Source organism: Mytilus trossulus, chromosome 6 (genome assembly GCF_036588685.1).
Source record: "Mytilus trossulus isolate FHL-02 chromosome 6, PNRI_Mtr1.1.1.hap1, whole genome shotgun sequence".
Lineage (NCBI taxonomy): Eukaryota > Metazoa > Mollusca > Bivalvia > Mytilida > Mytilidae > Mytilus > Mytilus trossulus.
Window position 1 is genome coordinate 66,253,874 of NC_086378.1, and position 14,281 is coordinate 66,268,154.

Genomic DNA, 14,281 nt, shown 5'->3' on the forward strand with positions numbered 1-14,281 from the left:
ACAACGTACACACATGTTGGCGTATGAATACTCAACGTAATAGTGGGCGTGTCGCCATCAACATTGACAACATTGAAAATAAAACTAATAATTTTAACCAATCAGAAGACAGTAAATACACCAAATTTATTTATTAAAAAATGTTTAATACAGTGTTAAAGTAATGTCCGAACACATGTATCTGTAAATGAAGAACATATCTATCTGTTTATTCAAAGATTTGATAATATCTTACCAAATCTTTGGTTTAATAATATTTTGGAAAAATGATTGTATGACTGATCATGCGAACGGCCGATCATTGAACTTGAAAAAATCACGCCGAATAATAGAATATTAATTCCTTTCATATTATCATTATAGTTGTCTACATTCTATTCTTATACATTTATACTAATATTCCTATTTAATTTCATTCAAAATACAGCTTTAAACATCTAATTATTCCTCTTTTCTTAAATTACTTTATACTGGAACAAGTGTTTGTTTTGTTTTTCAAATCCGTTTTCTCTGTTCATCCCGTCACCGGAATATTTTAAGTAATCAACTTCCTCTTCCTTTTTCATTTTCGGCCATACGAATGTATGTCTAAAAAATATTATGCATTGCTAAATCTGATCAATCTGTTCAAATAACATTTACAATCGAACTTCCAAACAATTCTTATAACTACATGTATTCATATTTGATAGCTACAATACCAATTTCTTTGCTCGACATCGTAATAAACTAGCAATTTCAATGATATCACCCTCTATGTTTAGTCGTCCTCGGTGAGCTCTCTCGGCAATGTATCTTCCGATTTATTTGTAAAATATGCATTGATTAAAGTGTTTTATGTTTCTGAAGTTTAATACATGCACATTGAACAGTCTTGACAATTCGACGGAATCATAGGACCTTGTACTACTTGTAGGTCCTCTGGAGTCGGATCTTTAGAATTAAATTTGTTGTGTACAGAAGTAATGTAATTGAAAAGACCTAATTATCGTAGTCCCCAACTTCTTTCCATGATTGAAAACACAAAGCTTGGTCTGTTATGTTATGGTATAGTGAAAGGGTCATGATGTCAAATCTACTATCATGACTTGTTAATTTATTTCTGATTTTCATTCAAAACTTGGCAGTGATCTGGGTGATAAATTTGTTTCACTGTCCTCTAGGGACCAATAAATGTAATCATACGTTTTTTGATTGAGTTGAGTCTGCCAATTGATATTTGATCGTGTTTTTTTCTATGTTGTGATGTTATGCTATTGTTTAAGAATATCGGAGAAGGTTTGGATTCATTAAAACTTTAATCCCTCTGCAAATGTTTGCACCTGTCCTAAGTCAGGAATCTGATGTTCAGTAGTTGCCGTTTGTTTATGTGATATATACGTGTCTTGTTATATAGATTAGACCGTTGGTTTTCCCGTTTGAATGGTTTTACAATAGTAATTTTGGGGCCCTTTATAGCTTGTTGTTCGGTGTGAGCCAAGGCTCCGTGTTGAAGGCCGTACTTTAACCTATAATGGTTTACTTTTTAAATTGTTATTTGGATGGAGAGTTGTCTCATTGGCACTCACACCACATCTTCCTATATCTAGATACACAGGCAATTCAGAAAATGTCACTAAACTCCAATATCAAAATAATATCTATTTTCATTGAATTATATAAAAAAGAAGATACATCCTATTACAAATTGTATGGTTAGCAACCGGCCCCCTACAGAATCTTAAAATCCATAGGCAGGGTTTTCAATACACCTTATCGGTAATCCTGGCTGACCCGGCTGCTTGACGCATTCAACAATCACTTTTCCATTGTGGCATCAGATATTTTGCTTTATGACGTCAAAATTTTACGGGAACCTGTGTGATATCCAGTAATAGTGGACAAATATCAATAAGGTGTATAAGCAGCGGCATATGAAATTTCCATTTTCAAATAAGTAAATGTGCCAGTTCAAATTGTTTTCAAATAAGCAAAATAGAAACCTTTCGAAATGTTTCTTAAAACAAGTTACCGATTTAATTGACTTTTAATCATACATGTAGCTTGTGCTTTGTTATTATTACAAAATATTTTAATATTCTCTGACAACCTTACAAAGAAGATGAAATGATTTTAATGCAATTATCAATATGTGTGTGCTTAACAAAGGATCATTCTGATGATAGTAACGCACCCTTTTGTAATACAGAGGGGAAAAAAGTGTTGATCCTCAAGGAGTTATGACGACAGGTCAACAAGCAAAAAGAAAACTGACATTGCCTGATTCCTTTACAGCCCTTGAAAAAAAATTAGGCAAAGACAAAATCACACATTTACATATGACACATGCATGAATTAATTTAACTTTGAAATTATTCATTTGTTTTTCAGTTAAACAATGGCCCCCAAGAGGAACAACGTAATCCCAAATGGGCATTTCCGAAAAGACTGGCAGAGATATGTCAAAACTTGGTTCAACCAGCCCATGAGAAAGAAGAGGAGGCACAGGACCAGAGTTCAGAAGGCTTTGAAGATTGCCCCTCGTCCAGTTGCTGGTCAGCTTAGACCCATAGTTCGTTGTCCAACAGTAAAATACAACACTAAACTTCGATCTGGAAAGGGTTTCACCCTTGAAGAATTGAAGGTATTTTTGTCAACAGGGGTTAACAAATGTTTAATTATATAACACACTATTAAACGGAAGGAAATTGAGATGCTTTTGTAATATGTTATCTTTATGTTGTGGATGTACAATGTACATGTATGACAGCATCAATAATATAATCTGTAAAATTATCGTTTCAATTAGTCACATTTTAGCATCAGATAACATGATTAAAGCCATAAAACCGATAAATTTTGATGGAAAAAAAAAATATGAAAATATTTCAGTGGATCTCATTGGGGTCTAAATGTGAAGTGGGATTGCTGATTTTTAGCTCACCTGGCCCATAGGGCCAAGTGAGCTTATGTCATCACTTGGCGTCTGTCGTCGTCTGTCGTCATAAACTATTTCAAGAATCTTCTCCTCTGAAACTACTTGGCCAAATACTTCCAAACTTTAACTGAATGTTCCTTAGGGTATCTAGTTTATAAATTGTATCCAAGGTTTTGATCTATCAACAAACATGGTCGCCATTGCTAAAAATAGAACATAGGGGTCAAATGCAGTTTTTGGCTTATAACTCAAAAACCAAAGCATTTAGAGCAAAACTGACATGGGGTAATATTGTTTATCAGGTCAAGATCTATCTGCCCTGAAATTTTCAGATGAATCAGACAACCCGTTGTTGGGTTGCTGCCCCTGAATTGGTAATTTTAAGGAAATTTTGCTGTTTTTGGTTATTATCTTGAATATTATTACAGATAGAGATAAACTGTAAACAGCAATAATGTTCAGCAAAGTAAGATTTACAAATAAGTCAACATGACCGAAATGGTCATTTGACCCCTTTAAGAGTTATTGCCCTTTATAGTAAATTTTTAACCATTTTTCGTAAATCTTAGTTATCTTTTACAAAAATCTTTTCCTCTGAAACTACTGGGCCAAATACTTCCAAACTTTAACTGAATGTTCCTTAGGGTATCTAGTTTATAAATTGTATCCGAAGTTTTGATCTATCAACAAACATGGTCACCATTACTAAAAATAGAACATAGGGGTCAAATGCAGTTTTTGGCTTATAACTCAAAAACCAAAGCATTTAGAGCAAATCTGACATGGGGTAATATTGTTTATCAGGTCAAGATCTATCTGCCCTGAAATTTTCAGATGAATCAGACAACCTGTTGTTGGGTTGCTGCCCCTGAATTGATAATTTTAAGGAAATTTTGCTGTTTTTGGTTATTATCTTGAATATTATTATAGATAGAGATAAACTTTAAAGTGAGCAATAATGTTCAGCAAAGTAAGATTTACAAATAAGTCTGTCTGACCAAAATTGTCAATTGACCCCTTAATGAGTAATTGCCCTTTAAAGACTTTTTTCACAATTTGTTCATCATGTTGACTTACTTTAAAAAATCTTCTCTGCTGTATCAATTTCAGCCAAACTTGGGCTAAATGAGTTTCATAGTATCTAGTATAAATTTTATATTTTATTTCCTTGTATGTCAAGAAACATAGCTTCTATGGCTAAAATAGAACATCGGAGAAATTGATTTTTTTTTTGCTTTTGAAGAAAATAGGACGATCCAAAAAACATTAAAATAAATTGAAAAGCCAAAATAATCATTGATGAGAGATTTAACCAAAAGAATTAAGGTGAGCGATTCAGGCTCTTGAGAGCCTCTTGTTTAGTATTACATCAGTGATTTTGCTAGAGCTCGTCACTTTCGTATTTTACGAAAAGGTTTTCGAAATGACGAAAATATTTCATATCAATTTCGTCACTTAAATTTGGAAAGTGTTAAAATATTTACACATCAAATTACTTGAATTCTTCCTGTCCTTATGTTTCTGACAAGTTTATGACCCTCAGGTAATTAACGGTTACCAAAGGTGTTAAAAGTTGTGATGACAAGTAATCCGCCTAGGTCACTTATCCCTTAATTATCATTATAAAACCTCATAAATGACCATCATAATAATCAATTTTAAGTTAAATCAGTCAGTCAGCATTTCATTTTAATCATTTCTCACAGTTCAGTCGTATTTCGTCATTTGAACAAAATTGATAAACTTCCCGGACATTTCAACTTTATTTTATTTTCAATATTTCCCTTACGATCATAATTTGCAGTTTGCTTGTCGTAATTTCGTCATTTGAACATATTTGCGTCATACTTTATATAAATATTCATCAAAAACTTTCTACAACTTCGATTAAAAAGAATGAACTTAATTAAAAACGTAAATATTTTCACTTGCAAACAGGTGCTTCCTGTTCTATGCATTGCGCATGCGTAAAAGTTCGTAGATGAATCCGGTTTTGTTCTGAAATTATTATTCAATTGTCACTTCCTGTTTACATTTCATTTTGTTTAAAAATCGAAAGTAAACGTGATCTACAGTCTACAGTCATATATAAGAATCGTCACATTAAGTATAGATGCAGATCCTTCTATCCAATATTAAAGAAATTGATTCCAAATAGATATTAAAACGTATTTTCAAGGATATAAATGATTGAAGTGAAAAAGTCGTTCCAAGTTCATTTGTGCAGTGGTTAAAAAATAGAGGCACCCAACTTTTGTTGATAAGGGGTGAGCCCTGAAAATAACTGAAGTGAAGTTTTGATCATATTACCAGATCCCTGTTCTTATCTTCATATCTTAGCATCACATCAGTCAATTCATTCAATATTGCCAATAACTGCCTACATTAGCAATCCTAAAGTCTTCAAAGATCCTAGACTAGTCCTTGAAGGACTTGGACATATATGTATAGCTAGTTTGATAAACATCCTAGATCCCTTGCTTTATAAAAAAAATAAGGCTGATTTTTATCGCGCAAAAGTGACTAAAGGCCTCAAAATCCTAGCTGAAACACTGATTACATGTAAGCGTCACACGTGAATTACAAATTATTGTGCCGTGAAAACGAGACATAAAGTCTAGCGGGACACGGTAAATTACAAAAAAAATGTTAATTTCGTAGGTACATGTACATAGTGTAAGCGACAAAAAAATGTTGCTTGCTTAGGTACATAATGTAAGCGGGATACTGGAATCTGACAAAACAGTTTTCAGAATCCAGGATCTGAACACCCCAATGAGTCCCCCATCTTATGATTTTTACTATTAAATATGTGAACAACTACAAAGACTTTCTTTAAAAGAAAATCCTGTATTTCTTCAGAAATGTTCTGCTATTAAATTATTGACATTCCGTTTTCTTAATTCACTCGCCGCTGCATCAACATGGACATGTTTATACCTTTCAAATGTATATGAACAGTATTTAGTAGTTTGTTTATCATACTTGCTCAAGAAAAGGAAATGTTAAGACTTTTTCCTTAACTGTATAAATTAAAAATGTATTGTGAGACGTTTCAAACAATGATAATCATGATGTTTCAGCACATGATTTTAAAACTAAAGCAATTGAAATATTTTATATGAATTTCATGTTCCAATATTTACATGTATATATCAGCTGTTTAGTTTTCTGTTTAATATTGATACATAATTCGCCAAAAATTAAAAAAATATAATTATTTTTTCAGAGTGCTGGAATTAATAAAAGACAAGCCTTGAGCATTGGTATTGCTGTTGATTACAGAAGAAAGAACAAATCTGTTGAGTCTATTCAGCAAAATGCACAACGACTAAAGGAATACAAATCTAAATTGATTTTGTTCCCCAAGAAGTTGAGCCGACCAAGGAAGGGTGATGCTACAGTAAGTATTTAACCACTATGACCACCAGGGTATTTGTGCAATTAGTCGCCTGTTATTTATTGCCAAGACAATAACTTTAGTTTAAGTGTATGAATCTTTTTGGAATTCAACCAGAAGGTTCAGTACCACTAAAGGAAGGTTGTGATTGTTGTTAGGGATGGTGGTCTTAACAGTTTCAGAAAGAAGGACCCAAAACACATATTTTTTTATTTTTAGGTCAATAATTATATAACTTATAAAAAAGAAGATGTGGTATGATTGCCAATGAGACAACTATCCACAAAAGACCAAAATGACACAAACATTAACAATTATAGGTCACCGTTCGGTCTTCAACAATGAGCAAAGCCCATACCGCATATAGTCTAACTATAAAAGGCCCGATAAGACAATGTAAAACAATTCAAGCGAGAAAACTAACGGCCTTATTTATGTCAAAAAATGAACGAAAAACAAATATGTAACACATAAACAAACATGTAAATAAGTATTTTGATTCCAAGCAATCATATATAGTCAATTGAGTTTAGTGATGTACACATTCTAGGTGCCATATTCAAACTTGCATCCTCCATGTTACAGGCTAATGATACATAAAGTGTTACTACTTATAAAGAAATTTAAATGTCCCAGTGAATACACTAGAGAGAACAAAAGCTATTGTATTTATTAGATGGGACAATAGAACTTGCAAAAGTTTAAATCCACAGGTAACTTGCAAGTGAATCTGTGGAAAAGCATCATTGGCCACAATATTCAAGCTTTATGTACAGTTTGTAATCAAATATTTGACACATTATAGGTTTCTGACACAGAAAAAGTGTGGTCAGAGAACTTAAAATTAGTTATATGATTTAAAGGAGTAGGTTCAGTAAGGCCCCTTTTTGGCCCCAAAATATAGCAGTTTTACAAAATTGTGAAAATGTAATCTTTAAGCTATGTATTGTAAAGTAGAATGCTTCTAATACATACATATCGGCTGTTTTTGACAATACAATGCACATGTATGGGGTACAATCATCTTTAAGTTATGCTAAATTACTGAAATCTTCAAAATGTTAGCATTTTAGATAAATTTTAGACGTTTTTTCATCTTAAATGAAAGTGGCCTCATTTGTGTTCATTCATAATATTGAAATGTAAGTTGCATTTGTTGATTATACATAATATATATGTTCCATATATATGTTCCAGACTGTATGAGTATTTTGACCGTACACGTACGGTCTGGACCGTATGCATACTTTTTCAAAATACTCATACGGTCGGACTGTATGCGTATGGTCTGATTATTATTAGGAAGTTAGTCAAGTTACAAATGCATATAACAGATCAACACAACTTAACTCTAAAATTTATATAAAAAGTTCAATTGTAATTGAAATACACGCTTTAGATTTTAATTACTTAAAAACAGCACGCTAATTAAATCTTTGAATCTCTTATAATTAGCATGTCGATGTTATACATTACATTTTTTTCTGTATTGAATTATGCTCACTGAAATTGAAGATATTGTAAATAAGCATAATGTTGGAGGACACTTGCTTTAGAATATTGCAAAAACAATAATGCAAAGCTTAGGAACATGCATTAACTGCAAACATGTAAATGTAAAAAAATATTACGTTACTTCAGATGAAGTGTGGTAGCAAGTGTCACTTAGTGCGAGAGTACAAAAATAGGATTCAGATGTACATTTCAACACATATTTAATTTTGAATGTTAGCTTGTTCATTTTATCCATCTAATAGACCACTTTCAAGTTCATTCGTCACCCGCAAAAACTCGTCAATTATACACACCTTTATGACGTCATTTACCAGATAGAGGGGCTTGCCTGTATCCCTGCACTATTTACGTTCATCAAGCGTCTTAGTGATCCTCTTTGTGCAGGATAAACTAGAAATAATGGTTGCTCTGTAGATACTTACTGACAATTCCCTAATGACAGCAGTGTTGATTGTCAATTTTGAGAATTCAATTTGCCGAATAATTCGTACAATATAGAATTATAGTTTTCCAACCACTCGCTCAACATTGGAAGGGAAGTGACGACGCCCCTAAATGCACAAATGACGATGATAAAGGCGCGTATACTTGACGATTTTTTTCCGGTGACGGATGAACTCGAAAGTGGTCTATTGTAATAATAACAATTTGTAAAACTAAAAATAAAGATTTCACTAAATGTTTGTTTAAATTTAACCAATTTGATTCAATAACAGGTATTGCCAGCTAGACCGTATGCGTATACTCATACGGTCTGACCGTATGAGTATACGCATACGGTCTGACTGTACGCGTATGGTCGTACCGTACGGGTATATGTATACGGTCCAGATCGTATGCGTACGGTCCAAATACTCATATGGTCTGGAACATATATAAAGGTTGAGGATGAACACGGATGCGGCCACTTTCATTTTTGACAAAAAACACCTGAAAAGTGAAAATTTTTGGCATATTTGATAGATTTTTCATATATAAGCTTGAATCAGAGTATCTTTAATGACTATATCAGTTAAAATCTTTCACATAAACTTATCAAATCCATTGAAATAGACATTTAAGTGTTTAAAAAGTGTCTAAAATCTTTCTTAAGATGAATTTGAAATTTGAGGCCAAAATTGACCCTTACCTACTCCTTTATATTAAAATAGTTACATTAGGTAGCAATACACAGTTAGGAAAAAAACTTAAAATTGACACTCATAATTTTTAAACACCCTCTTTCCCCTCCTGTCTAACAAAGAAGGCTTTATATGTGTGTTATGCATGTATATACTTGTAGAAAGAAAATCTTCCATAGATTTGATTTTTAATGGTCATAAGGGTGAAATATAATCCCTTTTGGGTGTAACCATGGCAACAATCTGCATTTCTTAGATACAAAATATAGCAAAAAAGGGGGGTGAACATGTCACAAAAGTCCCAAAAATTTGGTCTAAAGGAAAATTTCAATGAATTACAGTGATACCTTTCCTGAATCCATAGGTTTATATCTATCAAGTGGTCCAAAAAAAATCATATGCTTTCCTGCTCCTTTTTCCATAAAATTGAATTGAAAAGATCGAGCGCCAAATCTTTGTTGATAAACATTACAATAATTTATGGACCTATGAACGGTACGGATAGGAAAATACGGACTGTCAATCATAGAAATGGCCTATAAAACATGTTAAAATCAATCTAAATGTTCATATAAACCCACTAAGAAGGCTATATTATTCTTCAATTATCTAAAAATCAATTTTATTGTACAAAAACTTTCATATTTAAAATATTCACAGGGGCCATAATGCGAAACTAAACTTCTAACTGTGTATTGCTACCTTAAGGATTAACATTTTTTTTCCCAATTCCACTTTAAATGGATTTCTGTTTTCTACTAGTTAAAACGAGCATTTTCGCCTGCTAGTTTTGTAAATCGGTTCAGAAATAAATATTTTATGAAGGTTAGCAGTTGACACTGAAATGCAACAAAAAATTGATTTTATGAAACATGCCATGTCAAAGTGCATTTTCTCCTTTTTTGGTCAATTTTCTAAAACTATACCTTCTAACCCTGTCTTTTCTTGTTTAAAAACTTAAATTAACCTTAACAGTAGACAACTTTTACAAGTTAAAGCTATTTTAAAGCTTAAGAATGTCAATTTTGTTGTGTATTACCATACCAAAGCCTTGGTTAAAATTTAGTTAATACTGAATTTATTTATAACAGCGGGAAAAAATTTAGGCTTAATTCATGCTAAATTGTGACTTTATACTTGCTAAAATAATAAATTTAATTTAGTCACATGAAAAAATATAAAGCGTTCCCTTCTAAGGTTTCTACATAACGCGCAATCTTCTTTTCCAAGGGGTAGCCGATAAAGTATCAATTTATAACGGAACCAAGTCTTTGTGTCAAAATGTCTATATTGGTTGCTAAGGATAATAAACAACAAAACTAACATATATTGTCATACTAAAGGTTGTTTCTCCCTTAGAATTGTATCTATAACATAAATATCAATAGTTTTGTGGTATGTTTGTCTAAAAATAAAGCAATTATTTGCTTTGTCAGATGCCATAAGGTAGCAATACACAGTTAGGAAAAAAACTTAAAATTGACACTCATAATTTTTAAACACCCTCTTTCCCCTCCTGTCTAACAAAGAAGGCTTTATATGTGTGTTATGCATGTATATACTTGTAGAAAGAAAATCTTCCATAGATTTGATTTTTAATGGTCATAAGGGTGAAATATAATCCCTTTTGGGTGTAACCATGGCAACAATCTGCATTTCTTAGATACAAAATATAGCAAAAAAGGGGGGTGAACATGTCACAAAAGTCCCAAAAATTTGGTCTAAAGGAAAATTTCAATGAATTACAGTGATACCTTTCCTGAATCCATGGGTTTATATCTATCAAGTGGTCCAAAAAAAATCATATGCTTTCCTGCTCCTTTTTCCATAAAATTGAATTGAAAAGATCGAGCGCCAAATCTTTGTTGATAAACATTACAATAATTTATGGACCTATGAACGGTACGGATAGGAAAATACGGACTGTCAATCATAGAAATGGCCTATAAAACATGTTAAAATCAATCTAAATGTTCATATAAACCCACTAAGAAGGCTATATTATTCTTCAATTATCTAAAAATCAATTTTATTGTACAAAAACTTTCATATTTAAAATATTCACAGGGGCCATAATGCGAAACTAAACTTCTAACTGTGTATTGCTACCTTAGATGTATTTTTATGCCCCACCTACGATAGTAGAGGGGCATTATGTTTTCTGGTCTGTGCGCCCCTTCGTCTGTTCATCTGTCCGTCTGTCCCACTTAAGGTTAAAGTTTTTGGTCAAGGTAGTTTTTGATGAAGCTGAAGTCGAATCAACTTGAAACTTAGTACATATGTTCCTTATGATATGATCTATCTAATTTTAAAGACAAATTAAACTTTTGACCGACCCAAATTTCACGGTCCACTGAACATAGAAAATGAAAGTGCGAGTTTCAGGTTAAAGTTTTTGGTCAAGGTAGTTTTTGATGAAGTTTAAGTCCAATCAACTTAAAACTTAGTACAAATGTTCCCTATGATATGATCTTTCTAATTTTAATGCTTATTATATTTTTTACCCATTTTCACGGTCCATAGAACATGGAAAATGATAATGCGAGTGTGGCATCCGTGTACTTTGGACACATTCTTGTTCATTAAAAAACGTTATTCTGATTGACTATACTGCAATCTGGCCTTTAATATTCCTTAAGCAACATAATTACACAATGAAATTTATCATTCATGATGACACAAGGTCCCAAATAAAGTGCACTGGTCATTAAATAAAAAGTTGATTAAAATCGTGTTTTCATGATCCTAGCTACAGGCCTCTACATTATCATTTTTTCTCACTTGTCCCTTCGGACAAGTTGAAAGAAAATCAACTTGTCCGAACTCTTAACTCACTTGTCCAAATTTATAATTGAAAATCCTCCATATTGATTATACATGTATGTTATAGGCAACAATAACACTTGCCCTTTGATTGTACCTAATAAAGATCAATATAGGGAGCATTTTGTTATGTTATATGAATGCCACATCAAAATTCATTTTATTATTTCAGACTGAAGGCTTATTTGCAAGACTGAGCTCTCTGACTCATTGTCACTATCATGTGTCGATCATTTTAAAATCATATCTCTTCCCATATTATTATTACCACTAGGTTCTCCTGTTCATGGACCTATATTCATTCTGAAGTAGTGGTAGTACCTTGTTTACAATAAACCTTTTTAATTTATTGATGGTGCCAAACAAGATTTTACATTTTATTTTGATTTTTACATATATAATCATGAAGTACATTAAACATTTCAGTAAAACATCTGCCTTTTTAGATTTTATTTAATTTTTACATCTTAACTTATTATTTTAACATATAGATCTTATTAAATAAAACCTTATTTAATTTAATGTTATGCCTAAAAGCAAAATCAAATGATACAAACTTTTTAATTAAAAATTTAAAAGTTAAGGTAAAACTCCATATCATGAATATGGAGGTGCTCCTAATTCAAGAGGCTTATACTAAGAAGACATTTACATTGGTTTCCTTCCCCTTACTTATTTTTCCCTGGTTAATGGCTGCCAGCATGTTCAAATTCGTTCAATCAGAGACATATTATACAAGTTTATATGTCTCTGGTTCAATCAATGAATATTTATTTTATTTTGTATGATCAATAAAACAATCATTCATATTTTTAGGAATGTATAAGTCTTGAATTTGATCTATTAACATCTGACATCGATTTTTTCACTTGTCCCATCGGACAAGTAGTATGTTGAATCTACTTGCCCGACACCTATTTTCACTTGTCCCGGACAATCGGACAAACGGTAATGTCGAGCCCTGAGCTATAAAATGTAATTATAAGTAATGAATGCTTATTTTTGTAACTTCATAGGGTTGTAAAAGGGTTGACCGTGCACACATTTTTAGAATGAATCGCAATGTACTTTGTTCAATGCTTTTACACCCCAATGAAGTTGCATAAAGAAGCATTCAGTTCTTGATTGAAGATTTCTCGCTGTTGTGCAATACTAAATAAATCTGTTTTTAGTCTATATACAAAGAATAACATATTGGGTAAATGAAAATTACATGTCATTGAGTAGTTACAATTATCACAATTTATCAGTATAAATAAAGTTTTTAATGATTTAATTTCCAGGCTGAAGAGATAAAAATGGCTAAACAACTAAGAGGGGCAGTGATGCCTATTGTAAATGTCGCTAAAACAGAGAAAGCAAGGAAGATCACTGATGAGGAGAAGAAATTCAGTGCTTTCACCGCACTCCGACAGGCCCGTGCAGCCGCTCGTTTGGTGGGATACAGGGAAAAGAAGGCTAAACAGAAGGCCGAGGAAGAGGCTAACAAGCCTAAAAAATAAACTACTATGGTGTCAATTAAAAAAAAAATATGGAAAAATTTCTTCTGATTATTCATGAAAAAAAATGTTTTGATTGCCTTGCCATAGTGACTTGCACTATGAGGTGTTGTCATTACTTGTCCTATTTTATTTCTTGATAAGTTCGGAAAATGTATGAAATATATACCATTGGACTTTACGACACAAGCATCAATCAATCGTTTCATGACTACAGATTATTTCAGCCGTTTGAAAAGTCTGTTTACTTTTAAATTTCATTTTTGTCTCTGTGTTTTTTCCAACATGATGGAGATTCAAGGGTACATATGGATTCTCCTGTCAGTTAATTCAAGTTTCTGGTAAATGATTTGGGTGCAATATACATGATATAGTAACCATCTGTCTATTTACATGTTTAATTTCAACAGAAGTGTGATAAAAAATATGACACCAGGTGCCAAAATTATAGTAAAAAAAAATTGTTAATTTTGAGAAACATCTGTTTTTGTTAGGATTTTAAAGCAAATAATAGGTAGGAAACTATGCAGTTTGTTTGCTATTGCAATATGGTTGCCTGTGTCAGAAAACAAAATACATAGTGCTTTTAAGAGAACTTGTATTCATTGGCAAACACATTCTGAAGTCAAAAATTGACAATCCAGAAACATAAACGGCTTTGTATTATACTAAATTTGACAAGCATGCTAGGGCCATTATTGACATTTTAGTTTCTAATACTCGTAGTAAAGCAAAGTTAGACAGGAATGGAAAAGTTACTTTTCCATGAGACCATATAAAGCCTAAAATTATTAATGCCAAGGATGTACAAGTAGTTGAATAATGAGAAACAACATCACCAAAATCAAGTCGATAGTAATTTTTATATGTACGTTTACAGGACGTATTATGGTATTCATTTGTCAGTCTTTTCGGACAATGCCTAATCTTGTTTGTCCTTCTAGTTTTTTCTATAAATTTCTTGTGACATTGAAAAGTTTTGGAACTTAATTAATTGAAAAAGTGA

At 32.2% G+C, this 14,281-nt stretch overlaps 1 protein-coding gene across 1 annotated transcript; it reads left to right on the forward strand.

The window, feature by feature from the left end:
- The first annotated feature begins 523 nt into the window (after positions 1-523).
- LOC134721707 (large ribosomal subunit protein eL13-like) lies at positions 524-13,316 on the forward strand. The gene is made up of 4 exons (XM_063584881.1): positions 524-582; positions 2,371-2,623; positions 6,147-6,320; positions 13,060-13,316. The coding sequence occupies exons 2-4, from the start codon at positions 2,378-2,380 to the stop codon at positions 13,276-13,278; spliced, it is 639 nt and encodes a 212-aa protein (XP_063440951.1). The 5' UTR covers positions 524-582; positions 2,371-2,377; the 3' UTR covers positions 13,279-13,316.
- Positions 13,317-14,281: the final 965 nt, after the last annotated feature.